This window comes from Leucoraja erinacea, chromosome 3, assembly GCF_028641065.1.
Source record: "Leucoraja erinacea ecotype New England chromosome 3, Leri_hhj_1, whole genome shotgun sequence".
Classification (NCBI taxonomy): domain Eukaryota; kingdom Metazoa; phylum Chordata; class Chondrichthyes; order Rajiformes; family Rajidae; genus Leucoraja; species Leucoraja erinaceus.
The window spans coordinates 11,841,562-11,856,921 of NC_073379.1; the positions used below are offsets into that span (position 1 = coordinate 11,841,562).

The 15,360-nt window shown below is 49.5% G+C and overlaps 1 protein-coding gene across 1 annotated transcript; it reads right to left on the reverse strand.

Moving 5' to 3' along the window:
* Positions 1-7,007: 7,007 nt before the first annotated feature.
* LOC129695281 (C-C motif chemokine 20-like) lies at positions 7,008-12,911 on the reverse strand. The gene is made up of 4 exons (XM_055632084.1): positions 12,531-12,911; positions 11,591-11,717; positions 11,264-11,383; positions 7,008-9,721 (listed from the first exon to the last, which is right to left on the reverse strand). Exons 1-4 carry the CDS (start codon positions 12,598-12,600, stop codon positions 9,709-9,711), a joined length of 330 nt encoding a protein of 109 aa, XP_055488059.1. The 5' UTR covers positions 12,601-12,911; the 3' UTR covers positions 7,008-9,708.
* Between the last annotated feature and the right edge of the window lie 2,449 nt (positions 12,912-15,360).

The window sequence follows — 15,360 nt, forward strand, 5'->3', positions numbered from 1 at the left end:
TTTGGAGCTTCCCGACATCGGTCTCTACCCAAAACTGCGAGCTCCTCGATGGTGAAGTCCGCAGGCCACGTTTGGAGCATCGATCCCAGGCAAGGGATCGGCTCCGATGGTAAGTCCACGACCCAGCGGTGGGGCTCAACGTCAGCCCCGAGCAAGGCCGCCAGCTCCATGATGTTAGGCCGCAGAACGACCGGAGATACGATCCGGAAAACAATCGCATCTCCGGCAAGGTATGAGATTGGAAACAAATTCCCCCTCCCCCCTTCCCCACCCCTCACATAAAACACACCAGAGAACATTGACATAAACTTTTAAAACACAATAAAAACAAAAAAAGACAGACAGACTGTTGGGGAGGCTGCCTTTGTATGGCGCCCCCTGGTGGTTTAGAGATACAGAGCGGAAACAGGTTCTTCAGCCCACAGAGTCCGCACCACCCAAAGTCCACCCAGCGCACTAGCACTATCCTACACACACAAGGGACAATTTCAAATTTACAGGAGCCAATTAACCTACAAATCTGCACATTTTTGGAATATGGAAGGAAACCAGAGAAAACACACCCGGTCACGGTGAGAACGTATAAACTCCGTATAGACAGCACCCGTTGTCATGATGGAACCCAGGTCTCTGGCGCTGTAAAGCAGCAACTCTACCGCTGCGCCACCGTGCCGCCCTAACCAGTAGAACATAGAACAGTACAGCAACAGGAACATGCCCTTCGGCCCGCAATGTCTGTGCTAAACATGATGCCGACCAACTCTTATTTGCCTGAACATGATCCTTATCCCTCCATTCCCTGCATATCCATGTGTCTATCCAAAAGCCTCTTAAACCCCACTATCGCATCTGCCTCCACCACCACCCCTGGCAGCGCGTTCCAGGCACCCACCACCCTCTATGTAAAATAATAACTTGCCCCGCACATCTCCGCCCCTCTCACCTTAAAGCAATGTCCTCTAGTTTTTGATTTTTTCATCATAGGAAAAAGGTTTTGACTGTCCACTCTATCTGTGCCTCATAATTTTATAGACTTCTATCAAGTCTCCCCTCAACCTCCGGCTTTCCAGAGAAAACAATCCAAGTCTATCCAACCTCTCCCTGTAGCTAATACTCTCCAATCCAGGCATCATCCTGGTAAACCACCTCTGCACCCTCTCCAAAGCCCCCACATCCTTCCTGTAATGGGGGCGACCAGAACTGCGCGTACTACTACAAATGCAGCCTCACCAAAGTCCTGTGGACCTGCATCATGACTTCCTGACTCTTAGACTCAATGCCTTAACCTGAAGGCAAGCATACTAAATGCCTTCTTTACCATTCTATCTGCTTACGATAAGAATCGGGTTACAAAACTTATACTGTACTCTGGGAATAATGTGGTTAAGTTAAGTTTAATTTTATTGGTCAAATATTCACATACAAAGAATTTGCCTTGGTGCTCTGCCCACAAGTGACAAGTTAAGAATGACACATAAAAACATTAAACATTAATAATAAAATATCATCGTTTAAAGATGTGAATTAAATAAAATACCAGAGCAAAAGGAGGCTACAGATGTTTGGTTATTGAGTAGAGCAACTACTCGTGGAAAAAAGCTGGTTTTATGTCTGGCTGTGGCAGCTTTGACAGTCCGGAGTCAGAGGGCCTTGCTCGGGGCTGACTTTGAGGACCTCAAGAAACGCTTGTGAGTAGAAATAAGTTTTAAGTCTTGACTTAACGGAGTCGATGGAGGGGGCAGTTCTGATGGGAAGAGGGATGTTGTCCCATAGACTAGGTGTTGCAACCACAAAAGCACGGTCACCCCTAGGCTTATGCCTGGACCGCGGGATAGTCAGTAGTCCCAAGTCGGCCGACCTGAGGGACCTGGAGGTAGAATGGTGGGATAGCAGATTTTTGATGTAGGTGGGGGCAAGCCCGTTAAGGCCATTGCATACATATAGGAGGAGCTTGAAATTGGAGTTTGGAAAACCTGTGCTTGTTTTCCCTGGGATGAAGGGGTGACCTGATGGAAGGAAATGGTACTTCCCGGTGAATGGTAGGGCCATGCGGAGTGTTGTAGAGAGCAGAGGGATCTAGGAGTGCAGGTACATAAGCTCCCTGAAGGTAACGTCACAGTTGGACAGGGTGGTGAAGATGTCTTTTGACACGCTGGCCTCCACCAGTCAAAGTATTGAGTATAGAAGATGGGACATTGTGTTGCAGTTGTACAGGACATTGGTGAGGCCACATTTGGAATATTGTGTTCAATTTTGGTCACCCTGCTGTAGAAAAGATGTCGTTCAGCTGGAAAGAGCGCAGAAAAGGTTTACATTGCCCTAATCTGGGTAAAAAGGCTGTTCATTCACTACCTTGTTCCAGCATGATTTTATACATCTCGATAAGATCATCCCACATCCTGCATTGCTCCAGTGTGAACGGGTGATCGATGGTCGGCGTGGACTCAGTGGGCCGAAGGGCCTATTTCCATGCTGTTTCTCTAAACTAAATTTTGAAAATGCTGATGCAACGAACTGCAGATGCTGGTTTACAAAAAAAAGGGGGGGGGGGGGGCAAAGTGCTTGAGTAACTCAGCGGGTCAGGCAGGGCATCTCTGGGGAACATGGATAGGTGACGTTTCACAGAGTGCTGGAGTAACTCAGCGGGTCAGGCAGCATCTCTGGGGAACATGGATAGGCGACGTTTTGGGTCGGGACACATCTTCAAAAAATGCTGCCTGACACGCTGAGGTATTCCAGCACTTTGTGTTTAACAGAAGACGATTGACAGGCCCTTCAGCCCATCTCATCCATGCTGCCCATGATTTGTTTGTGCACTTTGTTTGTGTTTGTTAAGACAGCTGTCACTGCCTTTCACCTCAGCTATCTGCTCGCCAATGCAAAGCTCCGAGTGTCCTTTTGTGGTGAGCCGGTGAAGAATGAGGAATTCCCCAAGTACCTCGGACTCACCCTGGATTGCACCCTGACCTGTCGTGAACACCTGAAGAGGGTGGCTGACAAACTGAAAGCAAGGGTCAACATCATCGGGAAACTTGCAGGCAAAAGCTGGGGATCCAATGCACACATCCTCCGTACCGCAAGCTTAGCCCCAGTCTACTCAACACCTGAGTTTTGGCCAACAGCTTAGGCATACATCTGCCTCATACACCTCCTCTGGCACCTTGTACCAAAAAGCAACCACCCACTGAAAAACACACTACGATGATCTCCTTAAGTTTCATTGCTCATTAACCCTGTGCTCGAAGATAGACACAAAATGCTGGAGTAGCTCGGCGGGTCAGGCAGCATCTATGGAGAGAAGGAATGGGCGACGTTTCGGGCTGAGACCCTTCTTCAGACTGGGCGAGGGCTCTCTCAGTCTGAAGAAGAGTCCCGACCTGAAACGTCACCCATTCCTTCCACCCGTGGATGCTGCCTGTCCCGCCGAGCTACTCCAGCATTTTGCGTCCATCTTTGGTTTAAACCAGCATCTGCAGTTCCTTCCCACACATTAACTCTGTGCCCTGTGGTTCTGGACTTTGGCCCAGAGACGAGCACTGACTCTGTATCCAGTCAGCGCCCCCTGATAATCACTTCATTGTTTGAGTTCCGCTCACTCCGAGAGAACAAAGCCTCAGATCCTTGCCTGACTTTCCCTCTGGAATTCCGCTCCAAAGGGAGAAAGGGGATTTCTACACTGGGTGAGAATGCATGGTTTGTGAGATCAATCTACACCCTTGTGTTTACTGCAAATACATTCCTTCAATGCCCCTGACCTACATCGACTCTCAGTACGGGAAGGCTGGTTTGTTATTGCCCCAGCTACTTACCGCCCCTCCGTGCACCCTTTCACTTTGAGCCACATGACAGGGGCGGCTTTCAGATAAACGAGAAAGACCACACAACATCTGAATGAAGGAATGAATGCATGAATGAATAGTTTATTGTCACACGCGATATGCCGGAGTGAAATTCTTGGTTTTTGCATACACAAGGTATGTAAAGAGTAGCCATATAAAGGGCACCGACAGAGTTACAAATAGCCTGCGCTGGGTCCCCCCTTTTAATCTCCCCCACCTAAAGATCATGTGATAGGAGCAGAATTAGGCCATTCGGCCCTTCAAGTCTACTCCGCCATTCAAACATGGCTCATCTATCTCTCTCTCTTGACCCCATACTCCTGCCTTCTCCCCATAACCCCTGACACCCCTAACACTCATGGCAATCCCCCCAAGCTGGAACCTCCTTAGACATATGGTAAAAGAATGGATGGACTGGGCTTGTTTTCATTAGAATTTAGAAGGATGAGAGGGGATCCTATAGAAATATATACAATTCTTAAGGGGTTGGATAGGCTAGATGCAGGAAAAATGTTCCGGATGTTGGGGGAGTCCAGAACCAGGGGGTCACAGTTTTAGAATAAGGGGTAGACCATTTAGGACTGAGATGAGGAAAGATGTTCTCGCCCAGAGAATTGGAATTTTCTGCCACAAAAGGCAGTGGAGGCCTGGATTTAGAGAGAGTTCGATTTAGCTCTTCGGGCTAACGGAATCAAGGGATATGGGGAGAAAGCAGGAACGGGGTACTGATTTTGGATGATCAGCCATGATCATATAGAATGGCGGTGGCGATGGCTTTGACTCGAAGAGCCTAATGGCCTACTCCTGCACCTATGTTCTATGTTTCTATATTTCTAGTGTGTAGGATAGTTCTAGTGTACGGGGGTGAACACTGGTCAGCACGGACTCGATGGACCGAAGGGCCAGTCTCCACTCTGTATCTCCTGGATGGAGCTGTTCCTTAAGCATGCTGTGATGCATGATTAATTTAGGTATAGTTTGTTTTCATGTGTTTGAGTCTAAGTGTTAACAGCAACCCACGTCTGTACCGACGGCAATGCCAATATTCCTCATTCTCCACCTGATTGTAATCCCCATTAACTGCGACAACACCACTATCATATCTTCCTCCACCACCACCCCTGGCAGCAAGTTCCAGGCACCCACCACCCTCTGTGGAAAAAAACTTGCCCCGCACGTCTCCTGTAAACTTTGCCCCTCTCACCTTAAAGCTTTGCCCTCCATTCTTTGATATTTTCACCCTTGGGAAAAAGGTTCTGACTGTCTATAGCAATGTTACTAAATTTTGAGATTTTAAAAAATCAAGCGTAAAAAGAAGTTTAATTTGACACCTAATTCACTTTCATATCTTCAGTATTAAAAAAAGTTATGGCCATATTCATACTCAGAAATTAGCATCTTGTTCCCTATTGCTTTTCCATTGACTTCACAAAAGCTGTGATCAAGGACAGTCAAATGGCCATAACTTTCTTAAAAATAGAAATAAATTTTCAGTCATTATAGATTAAAGCATTCTGAAACAAATAGGAAACAATCTTAGTTAGATGACTTGAAATTAAAGCATATAATTAGTTGGTTACCTAATTGTAGCTAATTACAAAATTCAATTACTAGATCTAAACATCTATCAATTTCTTAAGAATAGATTCACATTTTCAAATAGCCTAAGTGTCCAAATAACATTCACACAAGAATTCACAATATAACATAATTTTTAAATCTCATTGTCATGGATTTATAGGCCAAATGGAAGGAATTTAATGTTTAATACCTGTAAATGAATGGCCATTTATATCATCTTGCGAGTGGGTTTTTCTGGAACGCGATCATTTGGAACGTTGCGGTTTGCAGTGAATTTAGACCCCCATATCGGCATGAAAAATACTGCCGGTTCGTATGGGGACTAAATCACCATTTCGCAACTTAAAATGTGAACTAAAGGCATCTTAAGGACCACGTTTATACATAAAATTCGTTTCGTTTCGTTTACCTGTCCCCTACCTGAAAGCCGTCCCCGTTGTCAGCGTTGAAGGCTTTAGAAGCTGATTTTAAAATGACTCCAGCGCTGAATTAGTTGGGCGATTAAAAAAAAAAAATACACAGAACGGCCGTCGGAACGATTCTTCAGCAAAACCTTGCACTCCAGCCAAATATAATCCAGGACAAGGTAGGAAAAAAACGCGTTTTAACCCCGCCCCCACCTCAACGGCGGCAAAATCGCGCACACGGCCAGTGGCAGAATTGCAGCGCCGCTGAAGGTAAGTATTGTAACATACCTACTGTCTATCCTATCTATGCCTCTCATAATTTTATACACTTCTATCAGGTCATCCCGCTGGGTGGGAGATTGCAACATTCACGTTGTCCACCCTGTTTCAACCCGATGTGCACAAACAAATAGATCAAATAGAACAAGTTGACCTGCAACTTTAGGCTGTGCACGCCGTACGCAAGAAGGTCTTCCCACACCCTTGAATGTTCCAGAGAAAACAATCCAAGTCTGTCCAACCTATCCCTGTAGAAAATACCCTGTAATCCAGGCAACGTTTGACTGGCAGCTGGTGGAATACTCTTGAGTCCGACTCCTACCAACAACCACAGAGCAGCCCTGACCTACCACCCAGCTCATTGGAGACCCTTGGGACTCGGTGTAACATGGGTGCACCCGGCTGGGGTGGGAGCCTCGTCCGATCCGGCCCCTGCCCCCCCCCCCCCCCCCCCCCCCCCCCCCCCGGAGCAGGAAGGCTGAAGATGGCTGGGCTGTTCATGGGACGACCAGAGTGGAGGCGATGGGTGCAACGGGCCTTTGTGACCAACTCCAGCTGGGACTGGGAAATGGCCCCAAAACCTGTCCCCTCTTGCACATGGAGCGTCATAATCATACGGACAGCATGGAAACAGGCCCTTCAGCCCAACAGGTCCCATTTACACTAATCCCACCTGCCTGCATTTGGCATGAATCTAAACCTTCTTATTCATGATACCTGTCTAAATGTTTCTTAAACTTTGGGATAGTACCTGCCTCACCGACCTCCTCTGTCAGCTCATTCCATACACCCACCATCCTTTGTATAAGAAAGTTACCCTTCAGGTCCCTATTAAATCTTTCCATCTCATTTTAAATCTATGTCCTCTGGTTCTTGATTCCCCTATTAGCAAGAGACTACTCGATCTCTTCTTCTCTGAATTTGTACACCTCTATAAGATCACCCACTCATCCTCCTGCACTGCAAGGAATAGAGTCCCATCCTGCTCAACCTCTGCCTGTAGCTCAGGCCCTTGAGTCCTGGCAACAAAAGCTTTTTACTGTACTTCCGTTCAAGTGACAATAAACTAAACGGAGCTGAACTGTATTGGACATCCTCGTAAATCTTGTCTGCACTCTTTCCAGCTTAAAGAGAGAGCGAGAAACAGGATACAGCTCTAGGAAAGAACTGCGGATACTGGTTTAGATAGACACTAAATGCTGGAGTAACTCAGCGGGACAGGCAGCATCTCTGAAGAGAAGGAATGAGTGATGTTACACAAAATGCTCCATTGTCAGAGTGAGGCCCAGCGCGCATTGGAGGAACAGCACCTCATATTTCACTTGGACAGCTTCCACCCCAGCGGTTTGAACATTGGCATCTCTAACTTCAAGTAGCCCTTGCTTTCCCTCTCCCTCCATCCCCTCCCCCTTCCCAGTTCTCCCACCAGTCTTACTGTCTCCGACTACATTCTATCTCTGTGCCGCCCACTCCCCTGACATCAGCCCGAAGAAGGGTCTCGACCCGCAACGTCACCCATTCCTTCTCTCCAGAGATGTTGTCTGTCCCACTGAGTTACTCCAGCATTGTGTGCCTAGGATAACGTTCTAGCCTGCTCAATCCTCAATAGTGGGCTGTTTCTATGCATTCGGTATTTAACTGGGGATTGGCAGTAATCTCTCACTTAAATAACAATTTCACTGTACCTCGGTAATAAATAACCATTGAACCATTAGACAAAGATTGAGGTCTCCCCTCCATCCCGCAAGCGAGGGGGAACATAAGTTCAGAGACAGTGAATTAATCCAAGTTTTTTAATTAATATCATAAAACAGTACAAAACGCCACGTTTAAAAAAAAAAAGATCAAAATATACAAGAACTTGATATAAAGTAGCTGAATGACAGGCCAGCTTACTGTGGTTTACTGGAGTGGAACAGTTAAAGAGATAGGCACCATTAAATCAAACACAACCCAACAAGGCTCTGCAGGAGGAACCAAAGGTCAGGCCCACGGTTGATGCAAGGTTACCATCTGCGGAGGAAAGGGGAAACATTTTCCGTCGCATACTCCTAGCAACCACTGGAGGTATCAAGGTGTCGCATGTTTCTCCTTCCCCCATCTCGAGTAGCACCATACAATGTGGTAGCTTCATAAGGACATTCACTTATCGGTGTTCACATTGTTCCAGGGGAGAGCTTTTTACCTCTCTTGCCATCACACGGGGATGGTGGAGAGGGTGGGTGGGGGGTTAGGACGGTCGTTGGCAGAGATAATGGGGGGAGGGGGAGAGATGAGAGGGCGGTGGAGGCCGGTTCTCCGGATGCTTTCAAGAGAGAGCTAGATAAGGCTCTTAGAAATAACGGACTCAGGGGATATGGGGAGAAGGCAGGAACGGGGTACTGATTGGGGATGATCAGCCATGATCACATTGAATGACGGTGCTGGCTCCAAGGGCCAAATGGCCTACTCCTGCACCTATTGTCTATTGTCATAATATTTCACATTTTTGGAGGAACTCAGCGGGTCGGGCAGCATCAGTTTAGATTAGTTTAGAGATACAGCGTGGATACAGGCCCTTCAGCCCAAGTCCACGCTGATCAGCGATCACCCCGTACACACTAGTTCCTTCCCACACACACTAGGGACAATTTACAGGAGCCATTTTTCCTACAAACCCGTATGCCTTTGGTGTGTGGGAGGAAGCTCTCCGGAGTTTTCTCCAGAGCTCCTGGAGAAAACCCACACAGTCACAGGAAGAACCATCCAAACCCTGTACAGACAGCATCCGTAGTCAGGATCGAACCCGGGTCTCTGACGTTGTGACGCAGCAGCTCTACCCGCTGCGCCAGCGAGCCGTCCCATGGAGATGGCCGATGTTTCGGGTCAACTCTCTGAATCGGGACTGTCCCAGGCAGTCCCTCCAAAGATGCTGCCCGACCCGCGGAGTTCCTCCGGCACTTAACGTTTTTCAGTTTCACATTTTATCAGGGATCTCTTGGTGGGCCGAGTGAGGTCCCCACTGGGTGGGTGAGGGGGAGTGGGGGGGGGGAGGGGGAGCCTGGTGTAGTTCCCTCGAAGCATTACAGTGTCGATTGATAAACCACAAACGGTGGGAGATATTCCAGGGACAGTGTGGGGTTGATGGAACAGAGGTTTGTCCATTCCCAGGGGGTCAGACACAGAGTGAAGCTCCCTCTACACCTCCCCATCTCTCCAGAGATGCTGCCTGTCCCGCTGAGTTACGCCGGCATCTTTGGTTTAAACCAGCATCTGCAGTTCCTGCCGACACGTTTCAGCTGGTTACAGGAGTACAATATCGAACTGGGGGCCAGTTGAGTGGGGGACCGAGTACTCTAGACCCACCTCTCCAGGGAGTGAAAGAGGAGGGGGAGAGGGAGAGGGGGGGTTGAGTCCCAGGGTAGGGGCCAGCATTTTGACATTGGAGGGAGAGGGGTCGTTGAGGGGGTTGGCGATCAGCGTGGAACATCGCCTGTGGGGTGTGTGGGGTTGGGAGATATCCCGTCTGCACCCCCCGCAACAAATATATCTTGGCATCTTCGGGTGGGAGCGCGAGGTAACGGAGGGAAGGTTCCGGAAGGTCTCTGGGCCGCGGCCACTCCTCAGTTCTTTGGCCTGCCGTGGATGGAAGAAGAGAAACGTCTGTTAGAAAAGATACTGACAGTGGTTGGCCGGGGGGGGGGGGGGGGGGGGGGGGGGGGGGGGGGGGGGGAAGACAAAAGGACAACCCCACCCTCCCTCCGCCATCACACAGCGAGGATCACGGGCAAGGAAGGGGGGGGGGGGGGGGGGGGGGTGGTGATGGCGGTGGGTGAAGAGGGGGTTTACTTTAGACTTTACACTTTAGAGATACAGCGTGGAAACAGGCCCTTCGGCCACTGACACTAACGCTATCCTACACAATTTACAGAAGCCAATTAACCCACAAACCTGCACGCCTTTGTGGAGCACCCGGAGAAAACCGTACGCGGCCACGGGGAGAACGTGCAAACTCCGCACAGACAGCACCCGTAGTCAGGATGAAACCCGGGTCTCTGGCGCTGCAAGGCAACAACTTTAGGGGAGGTGTCTGGGCAAGGCCAGCAGCATAATCAAGGACCAGTCTCACCCCGGTCACTCCCTCTCCCATCGGGCAAGAGGTACAGAAGTGTGAAAACACACACCTCCAGATTCAGGGACAGTTTCTTCCCAGCTGTTATCAGGCAACTGAACCATCCTACCACCAACTAGAGAGCAGTCCTGACCTCCCATCTACCTCATTGGAGACTCTCGGACTATCTTTAATCGGACTCTACTGGACTTTATCTTGCACTAAACGTTATTCCCTTTATCCTGTATCTGTACACTGTGGACGGCTCGATTGTAATCATGTATAGTCTTTCTACTGACTGGATAGCACGCAACAGCTTTTCACTGTACCTCGGTACATGTGACAATAAACTAAACTGAACTAAACTAAGAAAAACTAAACTAAAGGAGAGGGAGAGGGGGGAGCGGGTGGGAGGGTGGGGGGGGGGGGGGGGGGGGTAGGGTGGGGGGGGGGGGGGGGGAGGAGGGAGGAGTCACAGGGGACGATGGGGAGAGTACTGTGGGGGACAGGATAGGATGGGGGAGGGGGAGGGGAGGGGTGTTGTCAGTGATTGGGATGATGGGCGGCAGTCAGTAGTGCCAGGACAGGGGGTGTAGGAGTCACAGGAGTGGAGGAGTGGGGGCAGGGAGGGGTGGGAAGAGTTTGGGGGGGGGTGGGGTGCAAAAGAGGAAGGCAAGAGTTAGGAGGGAGGGGTGTTTGGAGGGGGCGAGAGAGAGGACATAGATTGGAAAGGAGGAGGGGAAAGGGGAGAGGGGAGAGGGGGGGGGGAGGGGGGGGGATAGGGGATAGGGGAGAGGGGAGGAGAGGGGAGTGGGGAGTGGGGAGAGGGGGAGAGGGGAGAGAGGGGGAGATGGTGCAGAGAGAGGGTAGAAGGAGAGGGGGAGATGGAGCAGAGAGAGAAGGGGAGAAAGGGGAGAAGGGGGAGAAAAGGGGAGAAAGGGGAGAAAGGGGAGAAAGGGGAGGGGAGAAAGGGGGAAAGGGGAGGAGGGAGGGGTGGGGGGGGGGAGAGGGGAGAGGGGACAGGAGAGGAGAGAGGGGGAGATGGGCGAAGGTGGACACAGCCTTACCTGCGGCTCTGCTGGGACTTGCCTCTCTTCTTACTCTTGCGGTTCAGGGTCTTCATCAGCTTGATCGCCCACTTCTCCTTTGGAGGGGCACAAAGGCGTTTCCCCTTCTTGGTCAGGAACCTGTGGCAAAGGTGAAGGTTCAAAGATCAGCCGCCTGCTCTCCCCACTCACCTAGGCTGGGGGGGGGGGAGGGGTGGAAGGAGGGAAGGGGGGTTTGTAGAGCAGGGGGAGATGGGGGGGGGGGATGAGGGGGTTGGAGGGGAAAGGGGGATGGAGGGGGGGGGGGGGATGGAATGATGGGGATAGTAGGGCAGGGTGAACACTCACACAATGGCGTTGATGCTACACCCATTGCCGGCTTTCTGAATCGTGTAAGCCTTCACAATGCGAATCGGGATGGGAACATTTGCCGTCATCAGGCAGCAGTCGTTCACACTCCGGCCATCTTCGCTGGCTGATAGGCAAACACACCCTTCGTTAGCAAGCCCAAGACCCAAAACCTCTGTCTGGTCTAGCCCCAGCCCCAGCCCCAGCCCCAGCCCCAGCCCCAGCCCCTACTCTCCCCTCATCCACGCTGAGGGAGCTGGTAAAGAAACAAGGTGGAAATTTTTGCATAAACCTTAAATCTTTCAGCTAACTCAAGGCACTTAAAACAATGGAGACACAAGAAACTGCAGATGCTTGCTTACAGAAAAAGGGCCTGTTTCTGCGCTGTAGAAGGGGCTGTTTCTGCGCTGTATCTCTAAACTAAACTAAACTACACTACACTATCTCCTCCTCTGACTTAGCAGATCGGGGTTGGAACATTGCCCCCGTGTTAACGTTCAATGTTATGTCAGTGCTGGAGTAACTCAGCGGGTCAGGCAGCATGTCTGGAGAACATGGATAGGTGACGTTTGGGGTTGGGATCTTTCTTCAGAACTATGGACCTTCCACCTCATTCTGTTCTGGTCCTAGTAAACCATTCTAATCACTCGCTCCCTCCCAGCCTCCTGTCAGGTCCTCCTCCCACCCCTTCTGATGCTGGCGGGAAGAGATCTGCTTCCCTCGCTCTCCCGGGCAAACAGTACAGAACAGGGACCAGGCCATTCGGCCCACACTGTCCGTGCAACCGTGAGCTCCCCGCCACTTCTCCGTAGCCTGAATCTCTCTCCCCGCCCATCGCCCACCAATCGCCCCCTCCCCTCGATCACCCACCCTCCCCTCGATCACCCACCCTCCCCTCGATCACCCACCCTCCACGCCACGACCACCGCCTTGCACTGACCTTGGGAAACGTGCCAGAGAACGGCAGCAACAGCGGAGAGCAGGAGGAAGGTCGCCGGGACTCGGGTCATGTTGAAATGTCGGTTACAGGCAGGGTCGGCTGCAGGCCACTCTCACACACACACTCTGTCTGTCTCTGCTCTCTCTCCTATCTCTCTCTCACTCTCTATGTCACTCTCAGTCCTTATCTCTCTCTCTATCTCTCTTTCTTCTTCTTCGTCTTCTTCTTCTCCTCCTCCTCTTCTCTCCTTCTCTCCTCTCTGAGCAGACCAACCTATGCTCCGTGTCTCATCCCCCGTTTCCCTCCCGTATTTATACACGGAGCTGCAAGTCTTGGATCAGTTGCTGGCCTGCCCCGACTGTTTACCTTGGCACGGGTTCAAAGCCAGCGAGCGCCTTCCTCACCGCGACTGGATGCCAAAACACCTCTCCCCTCCCTCAAGCACTCTCCTCCCCGTTGTATTTGCGGTTAGGAATTCTCAAGTTGGGACAGCTAGCACTTGGCTCGTGCATTGTAGTGAAAGTCGGTACTTTAAATGAACAAATAAAGCAACTTCCGCAAATCTTCTCTCCTTATCTCACAGTCTTCTCATCTCCAGCCTTTGACCAACTATCTGCTCATCAAAGCCCCCTCCTCACCACTTGCCCACACCGGCCAACATGCCCCAGCTACACTAGTCCCACCTGCCTGCATTTGGTCCATATCCCTCCAAACCCGTCCTATCCATGTACCTACAGTTCCCTCTATAATGTTTGGGACAAAGACCCGTCATTTATTTATTTTCCTCTGTACTCCACAATTTGAGATTTGTACTAGAGAATTTTTTTTTAATAAATGCCATTTTAATACATTTTGGTTTCACCATGTAGAAATTACAACAGTGTTCCTACATAGTCCTCCTATTTCAGAGCACCATAATGTTTGGGCCACAGCAATGTCATGTAAATTAAAGTAGTCATGTTTAGTATTTTGTTGCATATCCTTTCCATACAACGACTGATTGAAGTCTGCGATTCATGGACATGCTGGGTGTCTTCTCTGGTGATGCTCTGCCAGGCCTGTATTGCAGCCATCTTTAGCTAATGCTTATTTTGGGGGCTAGTCCCCCAGTTTTCTCTTCAGCATATAAAAGGCATGCTCAATTGGGTTAAGATTGGGTGATTGACTTGGCCACTCAAGAATTGACCATTTTTTTAGCTTTGAAAAACTACTTTGTTGCTTTAGCAGTATGTTTGGGATCATTGTCTTGCTGTAGAATGAACCGCCAGCCAATGAGTTTTGAGGCATTTGTTTGAACTTGAGCAGATAGGATGGATCTATACACTTCAGAATTCATTTTGCTACCACCTTCAGCAGTTGCATCATTAATGGGCACAATAAGATTAGTGGGTAAAATTAGGGCATATGGTATTGGGGGTAGGGTACTGACATGGGTAGAAAATTGGTTGGCAGACATGAAACAGAGTAGGGATTAACAGGTCCCTTTCAGAATGGGAGGCAGCGACTAGTGGGATACGCAAGGCTCGGTGCTGGGACCACAGCTATTTACAATATACATTAATGATTTAGATGAAAGGATTAACATTAGCAAATTTGCAGATGACACAAAGCTGGGTGGCAGTGTGAACTATGAGGAGGATGCTATGAGGATGCAGGGCGACTTGGACAGGTTGGGTGAGTGGGCAGATGTGGCAGATGCAGTTTAATGTGGATAAGTGCGAGTTTATCCACTTTGGTGGCAAAAACAGGAAGGCAGATTATTATCTGAATGGTGTCGTTGGGAAAAGGGGAAGTACAATGAGATCTGGGATTCCTTGTTCATCAGTCACTGAAAGTAAGCATGCAGGTACAGCAGGCAGTGAAGAAAGCTAATAGCATGTTGACCTTCACAGCAAGAGGAGTTGAGTATAGGAGCAAAGAGTTCCTTCTGCAGTTGTACAGGGACCTAGTGAGACCACACCTGGAGTATTGTGTGCAGGTTTGGTCTCCAAATTTGAGGAAGGACGTCCTTGCTATTGAGGGAATGCAGCGTAGGTTTACAAGGTTAATTCCCGGGATGGTGGGACTGTCATATGTTGATAGAATGGAGCGGCTGGGCTTGTATACATTGGCATTTGGAAGGATTAGAGGGAATCTTATTGAAACATATATGATTATTAAAGGATTGGACACGCTAGAGGCAGGAAACATGTTTCTGATGTAAGGGGAATCCAGAACCAGGGGCCACAGTTTAAGAATAAGGGGTAGGTCATTTAGAACGGAGATGTGGAAAAACTTTTTCACCCAGTGAGTTGTGAAACTGTGGAATTCTCTGCCTCAGAAGGCAGTGAAGGCCAATTATCTGGATGCTTTCAAGAGAGAGTTAGATAGGGCTCTTAAATATAGCGGAGTCAGGGGTACTGGCGAGAAGGCAGGAACGGGGTACTGATTGTGGATGATCAGCCATGATCATATTGAATGGCGGTGCTGGCTCGAAGGACCAAATGGCCTACTCCTGCACCTATTGTCTATTAATGAAGATAAGTTAGCCAGTACCTTCAGCAGCCTTACTTGCCCAGGCCATAACACCCCCACCACCGTGTTTCACGGATGAGGTGGTATGCTTTGGATCTTGGGCAGATCATTCTTTCCTCCATACTTTGCTCTTGCCATCACTCTGATATAAGTTAATCTTAGTCTCATCTGTCCACAAGGCCTTTTTCCAGAACTGTGGTTGCTCTTTTAAGTACTTCTTGGCAAACTGTAACCTGGCCATCCTATTTTTGCGGCTAACCAGTGGTTTGCATCTTGCAGTGTAGCCTCTGTATTTCTGTTCATGAAGTCTTCTGCA